At 33.2% G+C, this 26,588-nt stretch overlaps 1 protein-coding gene across 3 annotated transcripts in view; it reads left to right on the top strand.

The window, feature by feature from the left end:
• The window catches only part of LOC118072044 (Krueppel-like factor 3), a 153,897-nt gene that overhangs the window by 38,618 nt on the left and 88,691 nt on the right, over positions 1 to 26,588 (top strand). For all 3 annotated transcript variants that reach the window (XM_035091634.1, XM_035091624.1, XM_035091614.1), the window contains one exon: positions 22,898 to 22,987. In XM_035091634.1, the coding sequence (XP_034947525.1) occupies positions 22,898 to 22,987 (90 nt within the window). The remainder of the gene's footprint in view (positions 1 to 22,897; positions 22,988 to 26,588) is intronic.

The raw sequence follows: 26,588 nt of genomic DNA, 5'->3' as shown, positions 1-26,588 counted from the left end.
CGAATACAATCAGCTACATAGTTCTAATATCTCTCTTTCTCTTTCTCACTCTGTTGCTGCTCTAAACATTATAATCATTAGTATATGTACACCAGTGTGTAGTCTACGCAAAATATCTGTTGGTTTTCGCTTAATGTTTTGCCCTCTTTGCGGTCTTCAAGGTAATGAGGTTGGTTCGCGAGGGTAATGAGACCTTGTCGGTCGCTCAATCGACCAACCTCTTTCCCTCCTCAAGAATTCTCCTCCTCATGTGTCGCATCGCACTCTGGAATTCTTGACTTTCTATCTACACTGCAGGCGTGCCGCACGACAACAGAAAACGAATTTTCTCGTCTCTTCCCGGGGAGTCTCTCTTCTACGGGAATGCATTCACCGTAAAATTGTCATTCGTAGGCAAAGTTATGGTATAGCTTGTGTATACAAAAATTTCACTAGGGAGATACTTGGAAAATAAACAATGATTACTTTGAAGTAACTATTTATTTCCCTCTTTATTTATTGATTAAATTTATTTTTGCTCACTCTATAAAAGAAACTTTTTATAAGAAAACGCTTTTACTATTGAATAAAAGTACTAGTGATAAAGAAAAATAAAATAGCGATAGTATTTTTAAGCAAGAAGTTGAGAAATATTGAAGGGAAGGCTTTGATTCACATTTTTATTTAATAGTTATAACTATTAGGTTGGCAATAGTAAAACACTTTTACGGTTCAAAGATTTAAAATGAATAAAAGTTATTGATGCACAGGGTAGATGCATTGTGGATAAAATTTATACTAAATCAAATATAAAAAAATGTGGAAGTGTTTTAAAATAAAAGACTTTAAGTGTTTCACATTAAAACACTACGATTTGCAGTGATGTTTACAATTTAGGTGGGACATGATTGAAAATCCCTATTTCTATCCTTTTAATTCCATGATGATAATGATGATGATGATAGTTCCATGATGAATATTACTACCATTAAACTATTCATCACATAAATAATTACTAAATGGTCCTGGTCCTAGTCTTATTATCTCCTTTAGGTATGAATTTACTTCCTTACAAGTACTATATCATTCGAAGCATCTCAAAAATGAAGTGGGCCATATTTAGAACTTCACAATAGAATTGGATTTAAATTGCTCCTTGAATAGTAACATAAAAAACATTTTACTCCAAAAAAAAAACCGCATCTTCTATCACATATTCTTTCTCAACAAATAACTTCCCTAGCAATAACTTGCCAATTATTTCCAAATATGCTCAATAGACATCTGAGATTACTTTATAGACACAATCTATAAATTTTATTGCTAATTATTTGTATGCAATGGTATGGAGTATATAAATGTTTATTTCAAAAACGACATTAGTTTGCTACGATGGTTGAGTGAACAGAAGGATTCACCTCAAGTATCTGACAGACTATATAAATGTAAATTTTAAGTGCTTCGTGCAATATTGTGTTTGCGAGTGTTCAGTAAAATATTTTAAGTGTTTGAGAAATCAGCTACGCTGTGAAATAAAATTTAAATTGTTTTGCTAGTGAATTTTTAAGCACATCAGTGTACATAAACAGAGGCGTTACCTCAACACGCCCACAAGTTTGTTGACCGAGTTTTACTTCTCCCCCTATCTATTAGTAGTTAGTCAAATTATCCGTTGAAAATTCTATTGGTTACAGTCGATTGCATCAATAAATCAGCTCAACTATTTTCTGCAAATTACATATGTGTGAATATAATATTGATTTAAATTACACTCAACTCAAGTACTGTTTTTAAATAATCATTTCTAATTATTGACTTTATTAATAAATTATCCTCACTATCCTTTTCCAAATCCAAGCCTTTCAATGCAACATTAATTCTGAACTGCTTTTAAATTCATGAATTTATTTTCATTAGCTCTAAAGCATGGTTACAACGTAACGACTTTGGGCATCCATGTCATATAATGAACATTGATATGATCTCTATTGCACTTTTGTTTAGCATCTTTATGAAAAGTCACATAAAAAGTACGAGAAACCGTTGGCGGTACCTTTGGAGTATGTCGTGTAGTCAATAGTCCAGTCATTAATTCTCTATTCATCTTGCCTGTAGATATTTATCAAATAAACTTTCATTGAATGATCGTTGGATAAGTATACGGTAATTATAGTGTTATCCTATGGCTTTTCCTTCTTACAATTAAACGTTAAAAAAAATATTAATTTCATTCTCATATAATTTGTCACCGAGTAATTGATTAAATCGCATTTAACTTTTACCTTACGATGAAATTACGATAAAAATTTTATGCTGATGGTTAATCACTATCTCATTTTCTATGTTATATACATACATTATCGACTTGCTAGATGGCTTTCTTATCCACCAACGAGATGAAAATAGCTTGATATGAGTTCAGAGACACGCTGTCTTCTTTCATATAGGAATCATTTAGATAAGAAAAAATTTAAATTATTTACAGATAAAAAAAAATCACTGTTATGTGGAATGTGTAAGAGGTATTTGATGTAATGACACTGATTTGTTTACTTTTAGTTGAAAAAGAATAAATAATTCATGGCAATTAAAATCGTTGTTTTATAGGAAGCTGTTTTTTAACTTCAACCAGGAAGGTTTTTTCTCAAGTTTTTTGTTTTAGATTCGCCCTAATGAATCGCATGAAATTACGGAACTTTCGAATCGCTTGAACACCCACGCTTTCGGATAGCAAACGTTTGCCTATCGCTCATTAGTTGCCACCGCTTTTTCACCTGGCTGTCTTCTAGATTTTGTTGATTGCTCAGATCAGGGAAGAAGAAAAAAATCAGTGGAAATTAATGAGTTGGATTTTCATTGAAATCAAGTATTTTTAAGAAAAAAAATATTTTTAAATCGAGTAATTATACTAATCATTGCTTACAAAATACAACAAAAATGTTCTCTATTTATTTTAATATTTGTCTACAATTAATTAGACCTGAAAATTAATAATCAATGTCTGAAATATTATTTACATTGGCAAAAAAAATTTTCTAGACTATTAAAAGTTGATAACCTCAAGTTTTTAATCACTCACGAATATCTAGGTTGGATATACACCTGCCCAGATCACTAATTGGGACACTTAACCCAAAAAAATCATCCAACTCGAGCAAACTTCAATAATAACTCTGACGTTCAAAAAAAAAGTTTAATCATTCCATTTTTTTTTCTTGGCAATTTAAACGTCGAACCTGCACTCTAGTATTCAAGCTGCTGTGGTATATTCACATAAAGTTTCTTCCGAAAGAAGAACATAATTGCAGAGGTTATCTATCCAGGACAGACCAAATCGATCAGGGGCGTTGAATAGCTTGTGAATTTCTCAGTTCCCAGAGTGTAGATACAATCATTAGTAATTCTTTGAAAGAAACTTTTTGCATTTTTAATCATTTCAATATTAATACAATTTTTGAATAAATAAAATTAAAAATATCTTTTAAAATCTTCTAGGGAATGTATCGACAAGTAAACACTATATTATGTATGTATTTAAAAAAATACCCAGCCTTAGTTCGTAACTGTTTCTGAGTGATAGTTGTTGAATATTCACCAAGCCTTATTGTGAATGACCAGGGTGAACGTTGCGACGCTTGTTTAATTTGAGTAAATTGTAGTTGTAGTCGCGCGAATTGCGGCCTCGTGCGAATGGGAATAAGGTCGTAGCTATCGAGAATTGATACTCGGAATAAATCACATCCAAACAGAGGTAAAACTCTTATTCTTTAATATATTCGTAACAATACATTTCAAAGTCCATTAAATTGATACTAAAAGTCATAAATATTACATTTATATCAATATTTAATTTTTTTATCCTTATTAACCAACTCTAAGAATGCTGTTTTATACAATAAATTATGAATTATAAAAAATTATCAAATAACGATAAAATACTATAATTCTTCCTTACCAACAATTAAGAAATCATATTCTCATGATAGATATTATTCCTGTCAATTTATTAATAAATTATATATTAAAAAAAAAAAATGATTTAAAAGTAATCATGAAGAAGTGTTATTAAAAAATGAAATTGTATGAAAAAGATGCATTTATAAAAAAGAATTCCCACGTGAGATCAAAGCTTGATTAATGACTTACAAATAAGTACCTTTAACGTGGATTTAAATTCCTAATTGCTCTCAGAGAATTTGCACGCTTCTTAGGAATACACGAGCGCTTCTCGATTCCCAGTGTAAGCCACTGGGGGGTCGTCTTGTAATCCAGAATGTAAAGTTGTGTCGCATTTGCCCCTGGTATATTTACGACCGTAGGCTGGTGTGCAAGCATTAGCAGTATAGCGTCGTTTAACTGCGGCACGCCTGTGTTACCTTTTGCCCATACGGGGGAATGTAATTCGCGCGAGTTGGCAAGTGGTTGTGCTTCGAGTCTCCATTGTCCCAAAATTAGCACGATAAATTCTCGCAATGTCGGTGGAACAAGCACGCCAAAGAGCTTACGTTGCAGTAAGGAAGTTTAAATTGAAGTTGATAATAAAAAGAATACTATTAAAAAGCTGAAACAACATTAGCAGAATAAGCTGCTGAAGAGATACAACAGTTGCTAAGTTGATGGAAATTGTTAAGAGAATTTGCAAGTGAACCATTAAAGCTCTATACTAGAAGTGCATTGAGAATTCAACTGCTGAGACTTATTCTTTAGTATTTATTAATGCATGACTTCATTTCTTATACTCTCCTTTTGCCTTTTATTATAAAAATGCCTTTTCATCGCTAACTGAAGGTGCTTGACTAAACAAATATAGTTGACTTAGCTTGAGAAATAATTGTTCTTCTTACAGCATTCGGTTCAAAAGTTCTATTCATGAAATATCATACTAAGAATGTATTTTAAATAATTATGAAATCTTTTGAGAACTGTTAGCATAGCTGTGATCACACTCCTTGAGGGATATGATAATCGAACGATTTTTATTCATATCCTATTATCATTATAATATGCTCGAGATATAGCCTGAATGTAGAAACAATTTTCTATCATTTTATTGCTTAATGGCTGTGAAAATTCCCTTCTACTTTCGTGTTTTTCTCTCTGTCAATCGATTATCACCTTCCTATTGACTCAATTGTTTCAATAAAAACTATTGGAACATTTTTCTGTCAAAAAAAAAGAATAATTTCAATTGTTTGGTTAGAGTTCCTTGGAAGGTAATATTTATAAAATTACTGGGTAGATCAAAAATGAAGGAGTAAAAGCAGGATAAGTCGATGAATCTGACTGAAAGCATGGTAAGAAAACTGAGCGAATCGACAAAGTACTTAAGTAGAAGCGACAGGTGCGTCCTTGAAGTAGTGTATGCTTCAGTGTTTTTGACTTCTCAGCTTCACGGTGTATCACACTGTTCCATCTATGGTGTTTTAATGAGATAAAAAAATTGATGGCTGAAGAAAAATTATGATATTACACTAAAGCTATCCAATCTTCTCCCATTGAGTTTGTTGTGTCATGTCCATTCTGCTGTAATCGTTATTTTTAATTGGCTCAAAATACCGCGCCCTAGAAGGGACATCTCGTTGTTCTGATCATTAAGTGACTACAGGGATAAGAACCATACCTTGAATGTGTGTTCAAGTAAATTATGAGAATCCCAATTAAAACATTCATAATTGCATTGCTTTGAGATAATTAAAAATTATTTTCCAATTTAATCTTTGGATCCAACAAATTTTCTCTTCAAAAGCCTATTAAAGCTTGGGGATTAAGTTTCTGTTTGATATTTAAAAAAAAGAAAGAAAGAAATATTGTCCAATATTCTATTTTCCCATCAAAGAATTACATCACAACTGATCAGGAAAAAAAAGAGGGAGACCCATGGACGGTTTAAAAAATAAAAGTTCCCACGCGAATCGAAGTCTTTCACGCTCTCCCACCAATCGGACAGTCGGTCCCCATAGATATTTCGTCAACGTTCTCGCGGCATTGTTTATCGATTTGTGCTCGATCAGCACCTCAACCTCTGGAATCTGTACCCTTCAATAAAACGTCTGTACCGCTATTTCCCAATGTCCAATGCTCAGAACTCATGAAATATTTCACGAGCCCTTACTTGGTACTATGAACATTACTGTGGTTACAAAGAGCGCGATCAAACCCCATTATGCCTATCAATGATCCACATTTCACGACAGCCGTGTCGACTGAAATTACTATTCCGTGTCGATCGTTTAGCAATGGTCATGGTGATAAAATTCAAGAGGGTTAAGTGAGTCAAGTAATAAAAGTAAATGAATGTTACAAATACTGTAAGTTTCATCCTAAAGAAAACCAGTACATTTAAATCAATACATTTATTCAGATGTCTTTTCACCAGAGGTATAAATAAACCCTTGATAGTGAGATTAATGTAACAGTAACTTCTGTTCACGATCCATTCAAATATTTGGATGTTAATAAGAACACTCGTTAACAAGCACAAAACGCTCGTTACCTGTATCTATCTATCGAATGTCCCTCCTTGTCCTCGATGCTGATTCCTTTAATAGAAACCCATAAGTCTGCGCTGAGAAACTAAACGTGACTCTTACCACCACCTTCCAATGAACGACAACTCAATTAAATTCAAGCCACCTTGTAAGCAGCTACCAATATCTCATTTCTATCGCTTTTCCATTCAAACATGACATTGTTACCAAGAGAGAGAAAGAGAGAGTAATCATTTAAATAAGTCTTCGATCAAATTTTTATTCAACATATTGATTTAGTTATAATAGAGCTGACCGAATGTTTTGTCTAGACAGCACAGCACCGTGTTTCTCAGAAAGCGATTAAAGTCACGGTTGGGCAAACCAGGTATAGACGCGAGAAACAAAGTCGCGGGAACTAGTTTGAAGATAGAATCAGAATAACTAGCGACGACTAAAAGTTTGCTAATCAGTTGAAACTGATGCCTGCAACCATTGCTATTAATACTATCAATGTTGATTTTTTTTCGTTCAAAAGCATGCCATCACTTGGAGTATTTCATTTATGTGCAATCATCAATGTATCATTAATTATAGGAAAATGACATATCACTATGCATAAATAAGTATATGCCATGCCCTTTCTTTCGCTGCTTTCTTTTTCGATTGTTTGAACATGTGAAAACAATAGGTGATGTATGCTTGTAGGCGTACATTTCTTCAGTCCAGTCCTTTCTTACTAAGTATTTTTGTGTTGGTTAAATACTCATCTACTATTTTCACTCATCAACAATTAGGCTCACAAAAATACCGTTATTCAACAGCGCCAAGGAATTTCTTATTATTCTATTTTACACTTACATCATAATTCTTAGGTGTTGTACAGATAGAGAGAGAGAGAGAAGTTGGTGTAAATGGAAATAAAATTTTCCTTGAAAGTAACGCTTACTTTTTCGCGGTTATATTTCATGTGCAAATCAACTAAATGCGTCAAGATCACGGGTGGTACAATTATATTGGTGATTTGTGTGTAATGCAAGTCGTCTAAGAAGTCTTTACGACGAGAACAGATTGTGGTAATTTCTAACGGAGTATAACGAGCTATCCACACCCCTTTACTTGGTATGTAAGGTTTAAGTATACGATTTAACGTCTTTAATTTCACTTGAGTCTCTACGACGAATCAACTTTTTTTTATAATTAGATAATATTTACATTATTTTACGGATCTGTTAATGAACTACAAACAACACGGTTTATTGTTATTCGATTTGTAATTGTAGACTTTTTACACACATTTTTATTTAAGTTCCTTCCTAAGAAAAAATACAATCATCAATGCTCAAAACAATACCACTTATTTTCAAGAACAATAATAAATATTTTTTTAAACTATTAATTTTAATAAATAATGTCCTTCTTTTAATACATAATGATTCTTTCAAGAGGAATAAGAATATTTTATTATTCCTATTTTATTGTTCTGATGTTTAAAAAAATGTCCAGTTCACTGAACATCAGAAAAAAGCTATCCTGGATGACCACACTGATAAATCAAAATTTCCAAAAATTGAGATTGTGCTATTTGATATACAATAGTGGCAGGATAATGTAAAAATACACCAGCATTAATTTCGAAAAATCAAGATAGTAGAAACAGGTATAAAGGTGTGGTCAGTTCCAAGAAAGTATCTTGATTGAAATGATAATTTATTCGGCACACATCAGGATTAATCAACACGATTAACTAATAAATTTCATGTTCGAATATTTTCACGGCAACCTTTCAACTGTTATAGTTATAATATGAATTTTCTTGATACTAAGGGCCATAATAATGAGAGAATTGTCATTGAACAGGTTGATCAAAAAGCCGGTTCAAAGTTTTTTGAATGTTCTCTCTTCAACTAGCATTGAGTCCCTGACTTTCGCTGAGTTCTTCTTCAAGGTCAAAGGAGGGCAGGGTCGAGCAACCTGCACTGTTAACCGTGTGTGCTAGTGAGGGAACCAAACAACTCGTCGTCGTAATTTAGTTGAGTTGGTGTTGTGTACTACGGAAGGGAAGTGCACGCCCACGTGGAACACAGGATTTATCGTGTATTTTATATCTGAATGTTGAAATCACGCTGAAGTATTTGGAGTCTGTTTAAACATAAACTGATATTTTTTAACTTATAAATAAAACAATGCTGTTGCAATTTATTTCAAGGTTTTTGAGATCACCAAACACATCATAGGTAACCATCATTTTGTCTTTTATGATTTTTCATTATGTCTTGAGACATCAATATATTTTTATTATCTATGACAATTGTGGTGTAGAGAAGACTTTAGCCATTCTAGACAAAATTATGAGTTATAATTGCTAATAATTACATCACCTATACTGATTATTATAGTCTTGAATCTCATTCGACCTCTGGATATAATCAGCTGGTAGCATTTCTCTTCAGACCATTTGTGAGCTATATTTCTTCTCTATATGACACCAAGCATTTTCGAAGCATCATTGAATGAGCCTGAGGCAGCAGCTTTCTAATGAAGCCGCACTATTGCATTTTCAAAGATTCCTATGACTTCTTGAGCCTTACGGAATTTCTACGTTTAAAATTCCTCAGATACTTCTCACTACTGCTATTGGTCATTGCCTTTAATGGAGTTTGTGGATTTTTCATATCAACTCATAATTTGTTCAATTTATTTGCATCAACTGTGACATTGACATATTTTTACTTAAGTATATTGAGTTGAGATACAAATAGCTTTGATATTTAAAATTTTATGAGCTAAGGGAAGAAAATTATATGCTTTTAGCATTTGTTGTTTTATTACCTAGCATTGTAAGATTTATTTTATAACGATCATTTCTATTTTTTATGGAGCATATTAATACTTTGTAAGAGTTTCAAGATATACAACAACTCTAATTCCTCTTCACGTTACATCATTTTCATTATAGTGGTATGATAATTAATATTTTGTTTACCTGGTATTATTTTATCATCTTGAAATTGAACATTTTTGTTCTTATGATGATTGTCTGCCTGCTACTTGATTATTTACCCGATAAAATTGCTCTTTTTCCAACTGTTAACAAATAGTATTCAACTGGTTTCTTTGAACAATTATTTCTCCTATACGCGACATTGGAATTTTTCAGTTTTATCGAATTAGTTATAGGCATTAAAAGCCTAATGAAGCCAGAGGGTGGATAACACCATGCGGCTCTTTGCTTGCATGCCGACTGAACAGCCGTGTACTTTTCTCTATGTATTCCCAACAGGAATACCTGGCACCTTGTGTCTCTCACAAATTGCTCCGGCTACTTTTTCCGACGTGTTAAGGATTCGTCCAAGTTGCGTTCCAACAACACCTAAACACGCACCGTCACGACTAAGTTAGCGGCGCCCCAAGAGAATATTTCTTGCGCGGGGGCGGCTGTCGACCACTCTAGACTTCTCTCGATATGCTCGCGGGGCTTCTCAACACTTCAACAAGTTTTTGTTGTCTCTGCCAGCCACCTATGTCCATTATTGGCACCATTAAACTTGGTATATGGAGCTTACTTCACATAAATTAGTACAGTAAAAACAACTTCAGATACTAATGTAGTGGATATTTTTAATTTTGGCTTGAAAATTTTATTTTAAGTTCAACCGCAGGGAATAAAAAAATAGATTTATGGAAAATATCATTCATTTGCTGTCTTGGAAGTGAGTTTAATAATTTTTAAATATTTTTTCTTATGAAAGTCTAATAAATACTGTCATTATTCTTTTAAAATAAATCAGTGAAAATCAGTGAATAGCTACTGATTCGTTTGAAGAGCAGAAAGTTTAGGAATAAAGGAAAATTAAAAACGAGAATTGAAGTAAATTGAAGTAAATTGAAGTGTTCATTAAAATCAATATTTTATAAACATCTTTTATGATTAGTTGTATGAAACATGGACTTTATAATCATTTAATTAAATTAATTGATGTCTTATTTTGTTTGTATAAGTGAATATGATTAAAAAAAAAAAGGACTCTATAATTACGCTAGGAATGCTGAATATGTATATAAGAATTCGTAAAGTATGTAGTGCCTTCTCAGTGAAGAAGTTCATTTACAGTTTATTGATATACCAGTACCTAGTGGTATTATATGGAGACATAGATTACACAGATATATCTGAAAACATCCAACAAAAAAAGTCCCATAAGCACGCATGTCTCCCTGCGGATAAGACGCTTACCACAATTACACAATCCATTGCAATTAACAGCATTATAGCGGCCAGTTAAGATCTAATCAGAGCCGCCCTCACTTCTAACGCGGTAATTACACGGTTTTATATTTTATTTGTAATGATGGTAACCATCGCCAATTGCAATGCCAGTTGATTGTAGACTTTACCTTTATGCTGTCTCTGCTGAATCTCAATGCGAAGGGAAGAAAATTACTTCAGACATTGAACATTTTTATAATATTCAACTTATTTATTTCTCTTGGTTTTTCTATCAAATGTATCATTATCGTCTGCATATTGCAAAATGCTAGTTCTTTTGTGAATTTTAAACAAAACATTTGTTGTTGGTGATTCTGAAAGAAGAAGCCGCATGATGGTAAAGCAAAACAGACATTAGTAACAACTAAACATAGCAATTAACGAATTGATTTTCTACAACATTAGAAATGCACATTTGTGTGTAGCTTCTGCAGAAAATAACCTTTCAAGTTCCCCATGAGAGTTAATAATTAACTTCTGCACCCTTTAGCTGTGGTGAAGTAGTGACTCTAGTGGCCATTTATCTTGGAACAATTTACTTTTTCCTATCATTAACTGCGACTGTAAAGAGGGAAATGAAATTGATTGGCAAAAATCGAGCAGTGTCGTCATAAGAAAAATAAAGTAAACCAGTATCTTCTCATCAAAATGAAAGGTTGGAAGTGGTTGTGTTGTGACAAGGTTGAGCGAATGTGAAGCACGTTCGAGTACCGCCCGACGGGTGGCCAATCGAGCTGGCGCACGTGCAAGCAAGTTAAGAGTCACGAATAATAGTTCAGGGAGGCTTCCAACTCTTGATATGGTATCGAATAGTATCGGATCGTCCACGGTTGTGTGACTATATCGTTACATTCACACACTTTGCCACCATGATCGTAGTTGCTAGCAGTTGCTATCGTTGTTGCTGATGGTACACTAGTGGTGCTGCTGTAAGCACACGATGTGTCTCGGTTAACGAGTATCGACGTGGTTGGCGTGCAGGCTGTCGTGTTGTCGGTCAACGTGTTTCTTGATTCCGCGCCCTTCTCACGGCTTCTCTTCTCTAGGATATTTATATTTGTATACCAACAAGCTCCTAGGGAAGAGAGACTTGACGGACGCCGACGATTGCACATGGGAATCGCCATGGGAAAAAGCACTTGCTCGTTCCTCACGCCTTCCTCTCTTCGGTCTACTCTATCTGCTTGTTCTTTTACCTGAACTACTAAGAGGAAGAAAGAGAGAGGTGTTTGTTACATCGCCTATCGCAAACAGTTCCTCCTTCCTCACATATCCGACTTACAAGTCGCGTGGGTTTAACGCGAGAATTCAATGTTTCTGTAAATCTACTTAATCGTCTTTGTTTGAAGGTTATGTTATTAATTGCTTTGTTGGTTTTGTTTTATTTTTACTCATTTTTCCTGTTTTGTTTTTTGTTTCAGGTGAGTGATTATTATGCTTCTTTCGATACTCTTTGGTGTGGTAAAGTATCAATAAATTCATCAACTTTGTACTATTAGATAAAAATTTATTTATTTTGAAAAATTGTTTGAGCTCATAAAAAAAATAGAAATTAAAAGTTATTAATGAATAAAATAAACTGAAAAACTAATACTCCTAGATTATGAATATTCTAAATAGATTGAAATTAAGACAAGCACATTCTTGATGCAGTATGCTCCAAATCAACTACAATTGTTGACAAAATAGTTCTAAAAATGGTGATAATAATAAACCCAGTCTGTCTCTATTCTACCTTTATTCATTCGTTTTGTTTCATAAATGAATCATTGTTTTCTAGTAAAAATGATTAATATTTTATTCAAAATCTCCAAAATAGTTCTATAGTATGTGGCATAATTTATTACTTTCATACTTTACGTATAAATTACTTTTAAATTAAATCAACTCAAAAAAAATAAATTATTTTGTAATCAAGAACTTTAAATTTCTGATTTAAAAATATTTTTTCTTTTATTAGTAATAAATAGACACTACTTATTTTTTATTTAAGAATGTTACGATCAAAAATGAAATGATTTTAAATCTAGGAGTATCGTTTTTGCAGTATAGATAATATTTCTTTTCTTGAGTTCTTTAGAATGATAAAAAATAAATCAACGATTCTTGATCAATAGATTCTAGCCAATTTCATGAACCATTTCCATGTAATGTGACCACAATAGCGATTCCCTAGGTGAATATACACTGATGAGGCTCGCAGTGCCAAACGTTTGAGTTTCTCGGACAATAAACTCCTATTACCCGGAGATAATCCATGATCGAAGGTACTTGACGCTCTCTAAGCTCATCGTTGTGCTGTTTGTGTCATCTAAATCCACTCTGCAATATGTAATCATTATTCTTGATGATATCATCCGTAAAATGAGGTTCAACAGAATTTATGAATTATCTAAGTAGAAAAATAGTATTCATGGTCAGACGTTTGTTGATGAATGATGTTTTTTGGGTCCATTGCAAAAATTTAAATAATATTACATAAACACCAATAATTTATCTCTTCACAATAACTTAGGTAAATAGTATTGTTTCAATAGCACAGCATTTTATATACTATATCTTATGCGCTAACAATTCAAAGCTTATACGAACAATAGAACATGGATGACACTGAATACATCATCGGCATGCATATAAAATGATATACCGCCATATAACCTATATACGTACGAATATAATATCGGCATCAATAAATCCATGTGAATACGACTAATACATGTGCTTCGCACATTTGTCAGATGCTAGGATTCGATAACAGAAAACAATTTTTTTTCTATCTCTTTCTCTCTGATACTAAGCAATAGCTATTCCTCAACCATATCTATCTCGCTGCTAGTATTTTTTACTCTTCAATTAACGAAGAATAATAATTGATATTTTTAAAAATAATTAAGAATGATTATTATTGCTTTTAAAAAAATAAATGAGTCTAATGAAGTTTTAATGAGATATATTAATTTAGGAGATTAGCAGTTGTATTTTTGTACTGCTTATCAAAGTACCATTTTCTGGTATAAATTAGTGTAATTTAATAGACCCCAGATAGTTTATTACAAGCTTAATATTATAAACGATATGTCAGACGCCGTTCGACGCATATAACTTTTAGAAGACAGCTGTTAAAAAGAAAGAACTAGTCGGCATCGTGCGGACACGTCGTTTAATACTCTACAGTGTCGAGGTAAGAGCATTGTCACACCAGCATCTATACCTTGTAAAAGACCTGAACATATCCATCCATGCATTATGCATCTGATGTTAGTTACATGAGTATGTATACTGGAAGCGCGAAAACTATCTTTTCAGACTCGAGTTATATACAACCTGAAGATATGTCTACCTGTTTCTCACTGATTCACATACATTTGTATTCTAATTTTTCAATCTAATTCTTATCTCTGTGATATTTTTCATTTTATTTATCACTTCCTTTTTAAATTTATTTATTTCAATTATTCTTCATTATTTCATTAATTATTTCGATAAAAATATATCGGTGGTAATTTTATTTTAATCAGTAAACGTCAGACCTTTCTCCAAATTCAAGAATGACATTATCTATAACTCGGTAAGAGTGAGTTTTAAAATTATCATTTATTATTAAGAAATTAAATTAAAGTACATTTTTGTGCATAAAACAAAAAAATCATTAGTGTGAAATTTTTTGAAGTTATTTCTTTCTATCGTTAGTGAAAATTTATTATATATTTTTTTATTTCCGATTGAACTCATCATGTTTTATGTGATAAAAAAGTAGTACAAACCACACCTTCATTTTTACACTGAGATTATTGATAAGCCAAAAACTTTTTCATCGTCATTGTAGCATAATCTTTATTGCTAGTGTTGCATCATTTATATACTAGTAAGATTGTTGGTTTTATCAAACAGCCTACACCTCATGTTCATATGCGTCACACCCGGCATTTATATAAGCATTTCAACTACTGATTTTAATTATATTTTCACTTTGTTAATTTTTTTTTTTCTTTTCTTTTAAATAAATATTCTTTTATTTACTTTATTAGTCTTGATAAAAAGTGGATCTGTACTACTTTTTATTTATAAGAAGTGCAGTTTTCTTTTATGATTTTTTTTATAGTACTTTCTTGAGCTATTCTTTGCTCTTTTTCATGGCCACAAGTTCTTGTCTTACAAGTGTCAACTTACTTTTTAGAATGATTCTTTCATCTTTTAAGTACAGATATATTTTAAAACGTAATCAACTTACGTTGATTTATACAGCACTTGAGAAGATAAATTCACATGGAAAACAAAGTTTTAAAGTAAATTTTCTTTTCCTTACCACTCATATGCACCAAGCCACCGTTACTTTACGGACCATTATACTTTACAACTCTGTAACTAACTCGACGCTTGTGTACAACAGTTGTTGAACTTCAAATAGTTTATAAGTTATTATTATAATAGTTTTGACCGAGTATTTCTCTCTGTGTATGTATATAGTTAATCATTACATTACCTTAAATTACAATCCTTCTTTCCATGAATAAATATTGTAAATATCCAAGCTGGCGACGATTTCGTCATTTTTTTAATGAAATAAAGATGCCGTCGTCCGTAACAGGTAAAAGAGTAATAGACTGGGAGCGTCTCAAGTAGAGAGGTGATAAGAATTATGATGCTACAAATGGTATAGACATCACGAATTTGTCAATCTAAAAATAACTTTTAAAACACTAGTGTAAGTCTATCTGACTTTATCATTTTTCTTTAGTTAAATATTTATTTTTCATCATCATTTTTCTTCAACGAAGAGTCATTACGATTTTTTTTTACGATCTAATTTAGTTTGATATAATGTTAAAATATTGTGGAGTGATTTAACGTCTATGAAATATTAAGTAACTTACTTTGATATATTTTTCATATCTAACAGGTGTGTTATTCTATACACTTCTCGAACAGCTGACACTGCATGTGCCATATACTCAATCCTTTTATGCTATTCATAGCTCAACTACCGTATAGAATATAGCGGTTCTCTTTAATTATTATTATTTTAAAATTATGTCATAGATGTTTGTATAGTCCAATAAGTATGTCTCACTCAACTACAAATTATAACAAGGAAAAATACATAACCCTTTATATATTCATATAAAAATCCATAGTGATAGAAAAAATCTTTCTCCAACTTATTCATAAAATTGTTTTGAGGTTCCAAAATCGAATAAAAAAATATTATTGCTGCTCCAAGTCATTTTGGTCTAATATTATGAATTTGTTGAGAGAATTAATTATTTCAATTACATAAAACATCTTTTTTTATGGAGACGTGCCAAAAAATTGGCAAAATAGTCCTTTTTTGAAACTATTTTAAAAGTTTAGAGAAATATTTTTAAAAATATTTGATCGAATGATGGAAATAAATTTTTCAATAGCAAAACTCTTTTTTGAATTAAAAAAAACTACGAATGGTTGAGAAGAAGGTATGATTATGGTCCAGTCTTTATTATGGTCCAGTGGTTTATTTTGCGAGCATGGTGCATCTTCCACCAACTAACCCACAAATATATTGAAAAATAACTTCTTGGCAAAAGATAGAAACTTCGAAAAGTGATAATTGATGATAATTTAACAGTTCATAATGTGATAAAGTAAATACCAAAAGTGACCCATAATCTTACCTTCTCCTCTAGTGTTTTTTTTTTTTTTTGAATGCAATAAAAGTGTGTAGTGCATTGAAAAATGTTTCAATACGATGTTATTCACTTGATTAACATTGATATCAATTTTACACACTTTTCAAGTGCATTGCAAGAAAATACTACGATTAAAAAAAATTTTTATTGTTATTAAAAAATTTATTTATATCATTTAATAAAACATTTCTAAAAATATTTCTTCAAACACTTAAAATAGTTCCAAAAAAGGACTACTATGTCTAATTTTTTGAACATCTCCAAAAAAAGCAGTTTTAAGACAAATGTTTTGTTAGATAGGTAGAAATGCATAAGAATTAAATTAATAAATAGAAGGAAAATGATTTCTAATTAATATTCTACAAGAAAAACTTTCTATTTACGGAATATTTTAACCGAAAGTTTTTTGTAAAAAAAGAGAAAAAAAAATGACAAGTGCAAGGACGATACCGTTGCATTAGGAAAGACAAGAGGCAACAAGAAATCACCCATAGTGATTCAAGTCGCCAAGACTCTTGTGTTGTCGACCCGCATGAAGCGGTTCGATTGATGTACCGCGTTGAGACTGCACTAAGGTAAAGTAAACGCGCAGAATTTTTATTTACCGCCGACGATCGAGTTTCCACTTGCAGACGTGGTTCCAGTGCTATTTCTTGCTCATTTAGCATCTAGTTTAATGTTTACCTCGTCTTTATATACCATTGATGATTTTCATCTGTACATATTTATATGCAGGAGTATTTGTATAATAAAATGCTTCAAAGCTATTTAAATCAATGAATTCTTAAATCAAAACGTAAAATTAAACTATATTGGCATTTCTTGGAAGATCAACGACCATTTGATAGTGAGAGAATCGCATAATTTTATTGGCGCCTCATCGTTATTAGAGTCGCGATATCTCGTGTGTTAAATCAGAAAAGGAGGGACGAGTTTTTTTTTGCAGATTAAAATTCTGCGACTGTTTATTATAATTGCGTACCGATCACACAACTTCGTAGAATATATGGAATGATCATATATGAGACTTCGTTAGTCTCGTGAAATAACGCACTTGCAATACTTGGAAAGAAAAAATTCAACGTTGTATTCTTAATGTCGTTGTAGAAAACAGTAAGTCGTATGTATATATATTCATGCGAGAATCAAACGAGTATAGAGTGCCATCAGAAAGGACTTCGAATCCAGGCGTCTGAAACGGGCCGAGGCCAAGGTAATTGCATTGTACGCGCTTATCCTTTCAAACGCCAATCACTAACGACAAAACGCTCGTCGCCGCGGCGAATCGTCCGTTTCCCCCTTGTGTATAGTGCCATGACCGTTCTTTTCTCAACCACTCAAGTACATTGATCCATCTACTTTACCACGTTCCAAACTACATTTTAAATCCATTACGCAGTTTAGAGAATAAAGTCCTGTCGAAATACCATTTCATCTTAAACAGAATCATACTCTTTTTAAATAGATATTATTTATCCGGATTTTACACAAGTATTTTAACGATTATTCCAAACAATTCATGTCTGTACTATTACGCGATAACTGCAAAGACTTGCTGTCTAACCGATAGGTGGAGAAAAGTTTCTACCGCAAGATTTTCCGCGTACATTATATTATGCGAGAAGCGAATGGCTTGTGTGCACCGTGCGGTCCATGCTATAAATCGAGAGGACGTTAGGTCAAAAGCGTGGAAGATATGCTGATGCGAGAGATAGTCTCCGCTTACGGCACAATGTTGTCGTCCTATTCCTCCGTATGACTGCGTTACTGACTTTTTACGAGAATTATCATTATCCTTGCGTGTGTATCTAACAGCTTCCATAACAAGAATATTTAATCATAAATATTTTTTATTCATTCACTCATTTGCATACTCTGATTATAAACAAATCTTACTTAATATCCTAATGCATTATACCTAGATGATTTAGATGTTGAGAAAGGATAAATAATAAAATGATTATTTATAGATTCTCGTGGTTGAGATAATAAATACATTTATGAAAGCATAATACGCTAAAGACCTCTAATAGGATCTGGAAAATAATTTTCTTTATAATGAAAAATCATTTAAAGTGAGATTTGCCGGTGCTTTCTTATGTGATGGCAGGTTGGTAAAAAGCATGGGACAGGTTTAGGGATCTCTCACATACGATTCCCATCCGGTAATTTAATGCCTTTAACTTGAACTTGCGCCCGCCACACACGATGGTTCATCCATGTACTTTGACAACACCTGAACAATGTTCCTCTACCTCTAAATAGTTATTCATTTATTTTGATCCTACATGCGTTGTAAGTTGCTTTTAATCCTTTGAATAAATCCTCCAAAGTTCATTTTATGTTCTCTTCTTAACAATTGTCGCTTCTTTATGGATTTAACACATCAGAGAAATGTATTATTGATAGCATTACTATTTTATTCTCGACTAGATTCATTAACTCTAATTTTTATTAAGCAGAAACTCAATTTAAGCTGAGATTTCCGTGTTACTTTTGGCATGAGAGATCACGATTTAGAAATAATTGCATGTTAAACCGTGATCCAGAACAGACTTATAGCTGATATGAAGTGGATTTCATCTTGCATCTCAACTTCTCTCGCACTAAAGTCGTTTCTTGAATATAGACGCTCGCACGATGTACCCGCGCCTCTCACGTGTAATCTAATATGTAACCAAGAACACGTGCCAAGCTCGTTACATGATTTAGCCGATTGCACTGCCGCGAACACGAGTTATAATTCATAGGAAGGTAACTAGCGGCTTGGTGCCGCACTGTACTCTCTCTCAGTTTCGTATGCAACTGAGACATTTATGTGCGGGAGAAGAGGTGATACTTTCACCATTAGTCAAGGAAAATCGTCGCAGTGTAGCCATGCAAAATTGAGAAAATTATTAAATGTTAATGACGGGTAGATTTTGCATTGCGAGGTTTAATCTTGAGTATGAATGATGGATCTGATTATTATTTTATTTCATTTTCAAGTATGTCAATTGAATAGTAATCTCATTGTCGTTGATTACTTGAGATTTATTTAATTTTTTATGTAAAAAGTAATAACTGAATTCTTTTATTTTATCATTTGATCAACAGAATAATTCTTTTCGATCAATAATAATGAATAAATCATTACACTGTAAATCCAAGTGTGCTATTTTTACGAGGTCTAATGTGTTGAATATAAGGTCACCCATTTGATTAACATTTTAGTCATTTTTTATACAATTTTAAGTCCATTAAAAGTGACGACAATGTATAACACGATAAAAACAGCATAACTTAAATTTACAGTGTATGGACTTCTTTGCTCTGTTTTATTTAATTAAACCATGGCCACATATAGGCATGATCACTTTTTAAAATATATCGTTATGTTATTGAAATATTGATAATTTGGAACTATTCTGTTCCTGCTCATTACTACCTTATTACTACAATACTAACCATTACAAAAATAATTACTAAATAATTCTGATATTATTGTCTCTTTACCATATCATTCAAGGCTTCTCAAAAATCAAGTGGGTCCTATTTAGAACTCCAAAATCAGATCAAATTAAAATTGCTAAGTACTTGCGATCTTGGATAGGAATATTGAAAAAAAATTTTCTAAAATTTTTCCTAATGTCAATGAAATAATAATTGTTTCTTTGAATTTATTCAATTACTTTTTCTTCATTTTATTTTTAAAATTATTCAAGAAAATCTCAATTTCCTTTTACATACAACCGATGAAAAAATAACAAGGAAATAAAAATTTACTTCCTTCGACAATTGATATTTTTAAACAGTTACTCATTGTTTCCATTCATAATATTAATATCAATTATTCAAATTTACTTGTAAATATTTATTAGTGTAATAAAATAAGTTAATGAAAAACAAAATAGGCGCCAGTGTGTACCGCAGTAGCATCTGATTCACATATGTCCGACAAATACCACACATACGTGTGTATCCATGCAAGTACATAACACGTAGGTCGATAATAATGCCCCCATAAATCAGCATAGCTATTGTTTTATACTGAATACTCCTCAACTACGGTGGTCCATGATACAACACTTTGTCATGCTTTTGTTGTAATTAATAACATAATAACAAGAGTCTTATTCAATCAGTTGCTCTACAAAACTCTTAAATTTTTTCTACTTCAATCAAATTATCATTTCTTCCAATACAATGTTTTATTTCTAACTTTCTTACATTATGCAAAATAACATGTTCCATTAACAGCCATTTTTATAGCCATCTTTTTACGATTACTATTTGCAATTTATGTTTAGACGAGTGATGTTTGATAGAGAACTTTACTTATGCAAAACAGTAATAATCTTGGGACGTCTAATAGTTCATTTCTTTATATAATTCCATCAAAGATCATCAGAATTAGAGTATTAAGAATAATTATTTGGAATTACAATCATTTTAAAACACTAGGAAGTGATAAACAATTTGTTTAATCATTTTATTTTTTAATAAATATTAATTTTTTACAATTAATTTAAAAAATCATAAACATAAATTAACGTTCAAAAGAATCACTCTTAAACATTTTTACCTTTCAAATCTTCTAAAAAAAAATCAAAAATATCTGTTGATGGTATTCAGTATTATTTAATCATAATATTAAATCCAAATTAGATAAATTAATTTAAAAAAATCGCAATTACTCAGCTTGATTTAATTAATTAATCAAAGCTACAATTGGAAGTCGAATAAAACAAAAATAAAATATTCGTTGATGTTTCATCGAGCGTGAGAACTGCAAAATGACTGGCAGATATTTGCAAATTATAACTTTTTAAATGCACCTGCTAAATTAATCCTACTGGGTGTATATTTACGAAGCAAGAGTCATCATCGAGTAGTTTAATGACTTCCTTCTTTCCTTATCGCGGGCGGCCACAGTGGGATTGTCTTATGGAGTTATTACAAGGCGCTCCTCTCAATATTTTGACGCAAGACGTGATCGTGTTTGGTACACTGGTGCTTGCCCACATCGAATCCACCAAGCATACACATCTAATGTGGTCGATTCCATTTCAAATGCAATCTCAGCGTATTACGGAAAATAGGAGAAATCTAGCGAAAGTAAGCGTAACATCGGTTGTTCGCATTGCACATGCTTGTACTTATTTATTTTACTATATGTAATATAATGCGATGATGTGATAGCAAATCCGGTTGTTTTAATACATCGTACCACGTATCTATATATAAATAAATACCAGCGTATGACTCAGAATCTAAAATAAAATCATTTCATTAGCAAATGTACACATTCATTAGATGTTGTTGAGATTTTTCTTATTTCCATCTAAAAACATTTATGAAGAAATAAATCTATCAATAGATCGATTAGTAATCTTACCAGGTGGTCCTTCCATTATATGCTTTAACATCATAAGAAGTGATAGTAATTATTATTACTAATCCATAGACTTTCAGTACTTCATGTATGTCCCTAGCATATAATTGTTTTAACGTTTTAATAACTATGCTTGCATGCGAGAGTGGTGTAATAAAATAGGATGTACCAACTCAGGATAATTCTCATCTTTTCTCGCTAGACAAGAACGAGTTGTTGTCATAAACCTCTCCTCCTCTGAGCACAATCTTCCATTGACACTGAGCTTAGATGCGATCTTAATTATTCCCTAGTGACACTATACTACCTTCAGTGGACGTGATTGCTACACACGCTACACAAATATTTATGGGAGATAAAATTAAATACTCAGCATACACTTGGGTTTGTAAATAGATTCATTCTCTTTTTGTCATGCTATAGAATTGATAGCGTTTTTTTTATACTCTAATTGAGGAATTAAATTGTGATTAAATTGAGTAATTATCCGGTATTGATAAAAAAAAACTTTTTCAATCATTATTAATGAACAAAAAAAAATCTAAAATTGGTTTAATTTAAGGGTATAAATTTGAAATTGAGTTTAAAAATGTCTTTAGTAAGTTGGGGAACATATTTTATTGATATTATTAGAAAACTTATAATTGGAAAGCTTTGATTACGTTGGAAAGTTACTTTCTGTAATATGTTAATGTTAAAAGCATATCATGGCAATTCATTTATTATTAATTGATTTATAAAGTTGTGAGCATGGAATTTGCAGTTATTCAAAATAAATCAATTAACATTGATCATTTATTTTTCACATTGGAAAAATTATTTAATTATTTAAGGTAAACCAATGTTTAATCAAAATAGTAGAAAAAATTTCCAATTTGTGATAAAAATTACGATATTGGAGATAAAAATCATTTCTAAAAAAGAATCAAATTTAATCAAATTCATATTATATTTTTTTTCGTGTTTTAAAATAAATAATTTTTACTCCAAATGGGGCTTTTTTACTCCTTTGTTTTATTCTAAATATGAGAGTAATTTTAATTCAGCAATCTTTTCAGTACACAAAAAAATATTTGGTATTAAATATAAGGAAGCGAATTTTTTTAATGGCATTTAATTGATTGAATTTGATTGTTTTCAGGAGGAGAACGAGCTCTCGAGCAAGCGGTGGGCCAGTGCGCCCCGCCGCCCAGACAGTCCCTGTGTTTTGGGGACTCCAACGTCTAGGGAGGTGAGTAAATGAATGACAAAAAATAAAATAAACTGATAGTTGCAACAAATTTGTATCAACTAGTGATTTTTCACACGTGAAAACGGGGCAAATCCGTTTATATAAACGGGTGTGAGATTGCCCGCGATGGAAACTAGCCGATGTTCTTGGTACGTGATGGCACCCAAATCGTAACGGCGGCATGTATGGTCCTCGGTATGATTGCTAATGGGACAGGACACGTCTTGGTTGGTAAGAAAAAGTCTCGTCCGACAGCCGAGCATGTCAACACGTTCACAAGTGATGGGGAGAGCAGAAGGACGATTAGTTCACGACACTTGTTGGTGCAAGGTGTCGATTTAGAAAATGTTAAAGGCATTTGATGAGAAAGAGTTAGACTCTAAATAAACTTGAAGTTGTGTATTTCTATATACAATGTACAGATGGACATGAAACAAAAAAATATATCCTTATACCGAAGTAAAATCCTAGAAATAGTCTGAAGCAAAAGCTTACTGATGATTTATATAAGGTCAGGATGCTTCAGTACCAACATCTATACATGACTCCACCTACAGACTGAAACGCGACGTTGAAAATGATGGGTGTGACTCGACATTCTTTATGGATATTACTTGAGGAATACGAGCGGCTTATGGCGAAGACGTAAAGCAAACTCGAATTACCACAGAGTCGAGAGAGTCAGCTTTCATACACCGTACCCAATCGATAACAGTCCAAGTCGTCCAGTGAAATTGTGCTCCGCCTTGAACACACACTCACTCACAATCGAATCCAACTCCTAGTCTGCTAATAAATTCAAACAAAGCTTACATTTATTTCAAATAAAAGTTATCATTTAATTGGACTATTGATCATTCGATAACAATTAATCAGACAAAACTATTGTGTGAGGTTTCGATGAAAGATTTTGATTAGAATAAGAGGATGACTAGCATCAATTGATAGATACATTTTGCCATCACTAAGTTCAGTGGCAACTCCGTTACCCACAGACATACTCGGTCTTCCCACGCCAATTAAACATGACTCATTAACGGCCAGAAGTAGTCAGAGATCAATGCCTGACCGAGCAGTTGCAGAGTGCAACAGACCCTTCTCCATGTAGCGGCAGCAATCGGAACTAATCTCAGTCGTTGCTTTGCTCCTCTTCGGATTGCTTCTGTTCACTTACGGCTGTAGTGGAAGATATTATATCGCCACGTACTGACGATTCGACATTATACCCAAGAGTCTCTATCTTCGTGTAGAGTGAATCTCTGGCCTCGTCAGGTTTCCAAGAAGGAAATAAGGCCGAAGGATGATAGAGTGACAGAGAAGAAAAAAGCCAACTGTAGTAATGACCTAAAGATAGAAAGAAAGAGTATAAATAGAGAGTAGGGAAGGTAGTGGCAATAGGAATCCTGGGAATACGATCGTTCTCGTCGCACCAACCAAGCTCGTTTGAAAGAGTTATTTCCTTTCTTCTTATCGCTTCGCAAAGCGTCAAAGTTCGATTTATCCTCAAAGCGATCACTCTCCCTGCGTACTCACACGTAGCGAAGGAGAATCGTAAAAGCTTCAGGTCTACCGTGCTCACTGGATGATCAGCTATCATTGAGAAGTGTTCATCGGTCACCAATGGCGACGTTCAACGATCTACGTGGGCAGATGTGAGATTAAAGAAGTCTCTTGTTCTTGCTCGAGATTGGATTTCACCTCATTGTGAGTCAACAGTTGCTGACACGCGGCTCATTCTGGATAATTGCAGTGATTGTTTACTCGACAATTTTCTATGCAATTTTTCAAAATATGTACAAATTCATGATTGTTATTATTAGTTGAGCTGAGGTGCATGTAGAGGTCATAGGGAATCGGAGTGTACCGTTCGTGGCTTAAGGTCAAGTGCCGCGTAGAGAAGGAGCAAAGGTCTACGGGGTTGAAGGATCCTCAAGACGGACGTAGAAAGTATACATGCAGCGTACACTTATCGTCGCAGACGCACCCACACAAGGTTAACATACATAGCTAAGGCGCGCAAAAGATTTCTTAGCCATTTGCTTCTTCTCTCTTTTCTCAGATTGAACCTGCGGGACCTGGCTCAATAAATATCTTCCTCCATCTTCCTCTTACGCGATCGACATTTTTCCAGTATCGTCCCAGCTATCGACCACGAATGTAACGGTAAATACTACGAGCAACTCGGCAACAATACCAACGCATCGCGCATCTTCTTGAATTCTCCTTTCCCCTCAAACTTGTGTATGCATTGGATAATTCTTTCTTTACTACGACACCAACGCGACGCCATGTGCACCACGCGCAACCTGCTGCTGCCGCTGTGTATTGCCATGAGAAGACTCCGCGGAGGAAGTAAGGCCGTAGGAAGAGGAAAACAGGAGACTTAAATTATGGCACGACCATTTTCGCGATTGCTTCCGATAGTTGGAATTCCAAAGTCGTCTGAAGAGATTCTCTTCGGCAGCCGCGGAATCCCCAAGTCTCATTCTTTGCACCTTCCTCACTCCGCAACCTCCTCCTATTTTGCTCCTTATACTCGACGACCATCGTCGTGTTCCTCTACGGGTGTCCGTTAAAGGTAAACCTTTCGACAGACTGTGGGATCAGGACGAACGAGCCGCTGCTCGTGAGTCGCCACTACTCGCCACTTACGGAGATTAGTGCACGGGCTTAAGTTCTAGGTAAGCACACTAGTCATGTGCTGAGATTGTGTACACACCTGCTACCAAAAAATTCACATCACTTGAGAATGTTATTGATTACATTGCCAGTAATACTTTTCTCTTCTTCGAACAATTATTTTATTTCTCTCTCTCCAATACAGTTGCTAATAATAAAACATCATAACCTTTAAAACAAACTATTTCAAGTCGTACTTACTATTTTATCTCATTTCAATCATTTTTTTATACACATGAATTAATTAAAAAGTGATAAAAAATCTTCTGATGTCCAGCTTTTTTTTTTTTTAAATTGAATTTAAAGCATCTCTGACGTCATCATCATCATCAAGGCAAAACAAAATAATTATTTAATGACGAGATGATAATTGAAAACAATAATAATTTTCTCCGCATCAATTGTTAACCACAATTGTAATGAAAAAAATGTAAATAAAATGATAATAGAAATGGTTCTCGTCCATAACTCCATACATTCAAGTGTCCTTAAAAGGAACAGCTATCATATTTCCTCGATTTGAATTCTTCTATGACTTGCCTTATGTTTCTTCCATTCATTTTAGATGAATGCGGTACTGCACCTTGGTCACGAGAAACGCTCTAAATCGCTAATGCTTGCGCATCTGCTGATCATTGTTGGTCCTTTGTTTTGTACGGACCGCGTGTGGGCGATCGGTCGGTATAGCTATTGTGTGTACCTCAACCGCCTCTCATTCATATATACTTCCATTTCTTTTCTGTTTTTCTTTCATCTGGTCTCATACACCGCGGGCTAAGTTCAACCCATACAGCCTAGAAAAGTAGTATCGATCGATGACATCGTCAGATGCTGGTTATTTCCATCTTGGGAATATTCTTAGACAAGAAGGTGCCGCCACACGAGTACATCGCGATCGGCGTAGTACGATAACGGGAACGAC

This window comes from Chelonus insularis, unplaced genomic scaffold, assembly GCF_013357705.1.
Source record: "Chelonus insularis isolate UGA/USDA-ARS -01 unplaced genomic scaffold, ASM1335770v1 contig_130_pilon, whole genome shotgun sequence".
In the NCBI taxonomy this organism is placed as follows: Eukaryota; Metazoa; Arthropoda; class Insecta; order Hymenoptera; family Braconidae; genus Chelonus; species Chelonus insularis.
This window is presented reverse-complemented; position numbering and strand designations above follow the sequence as displayed.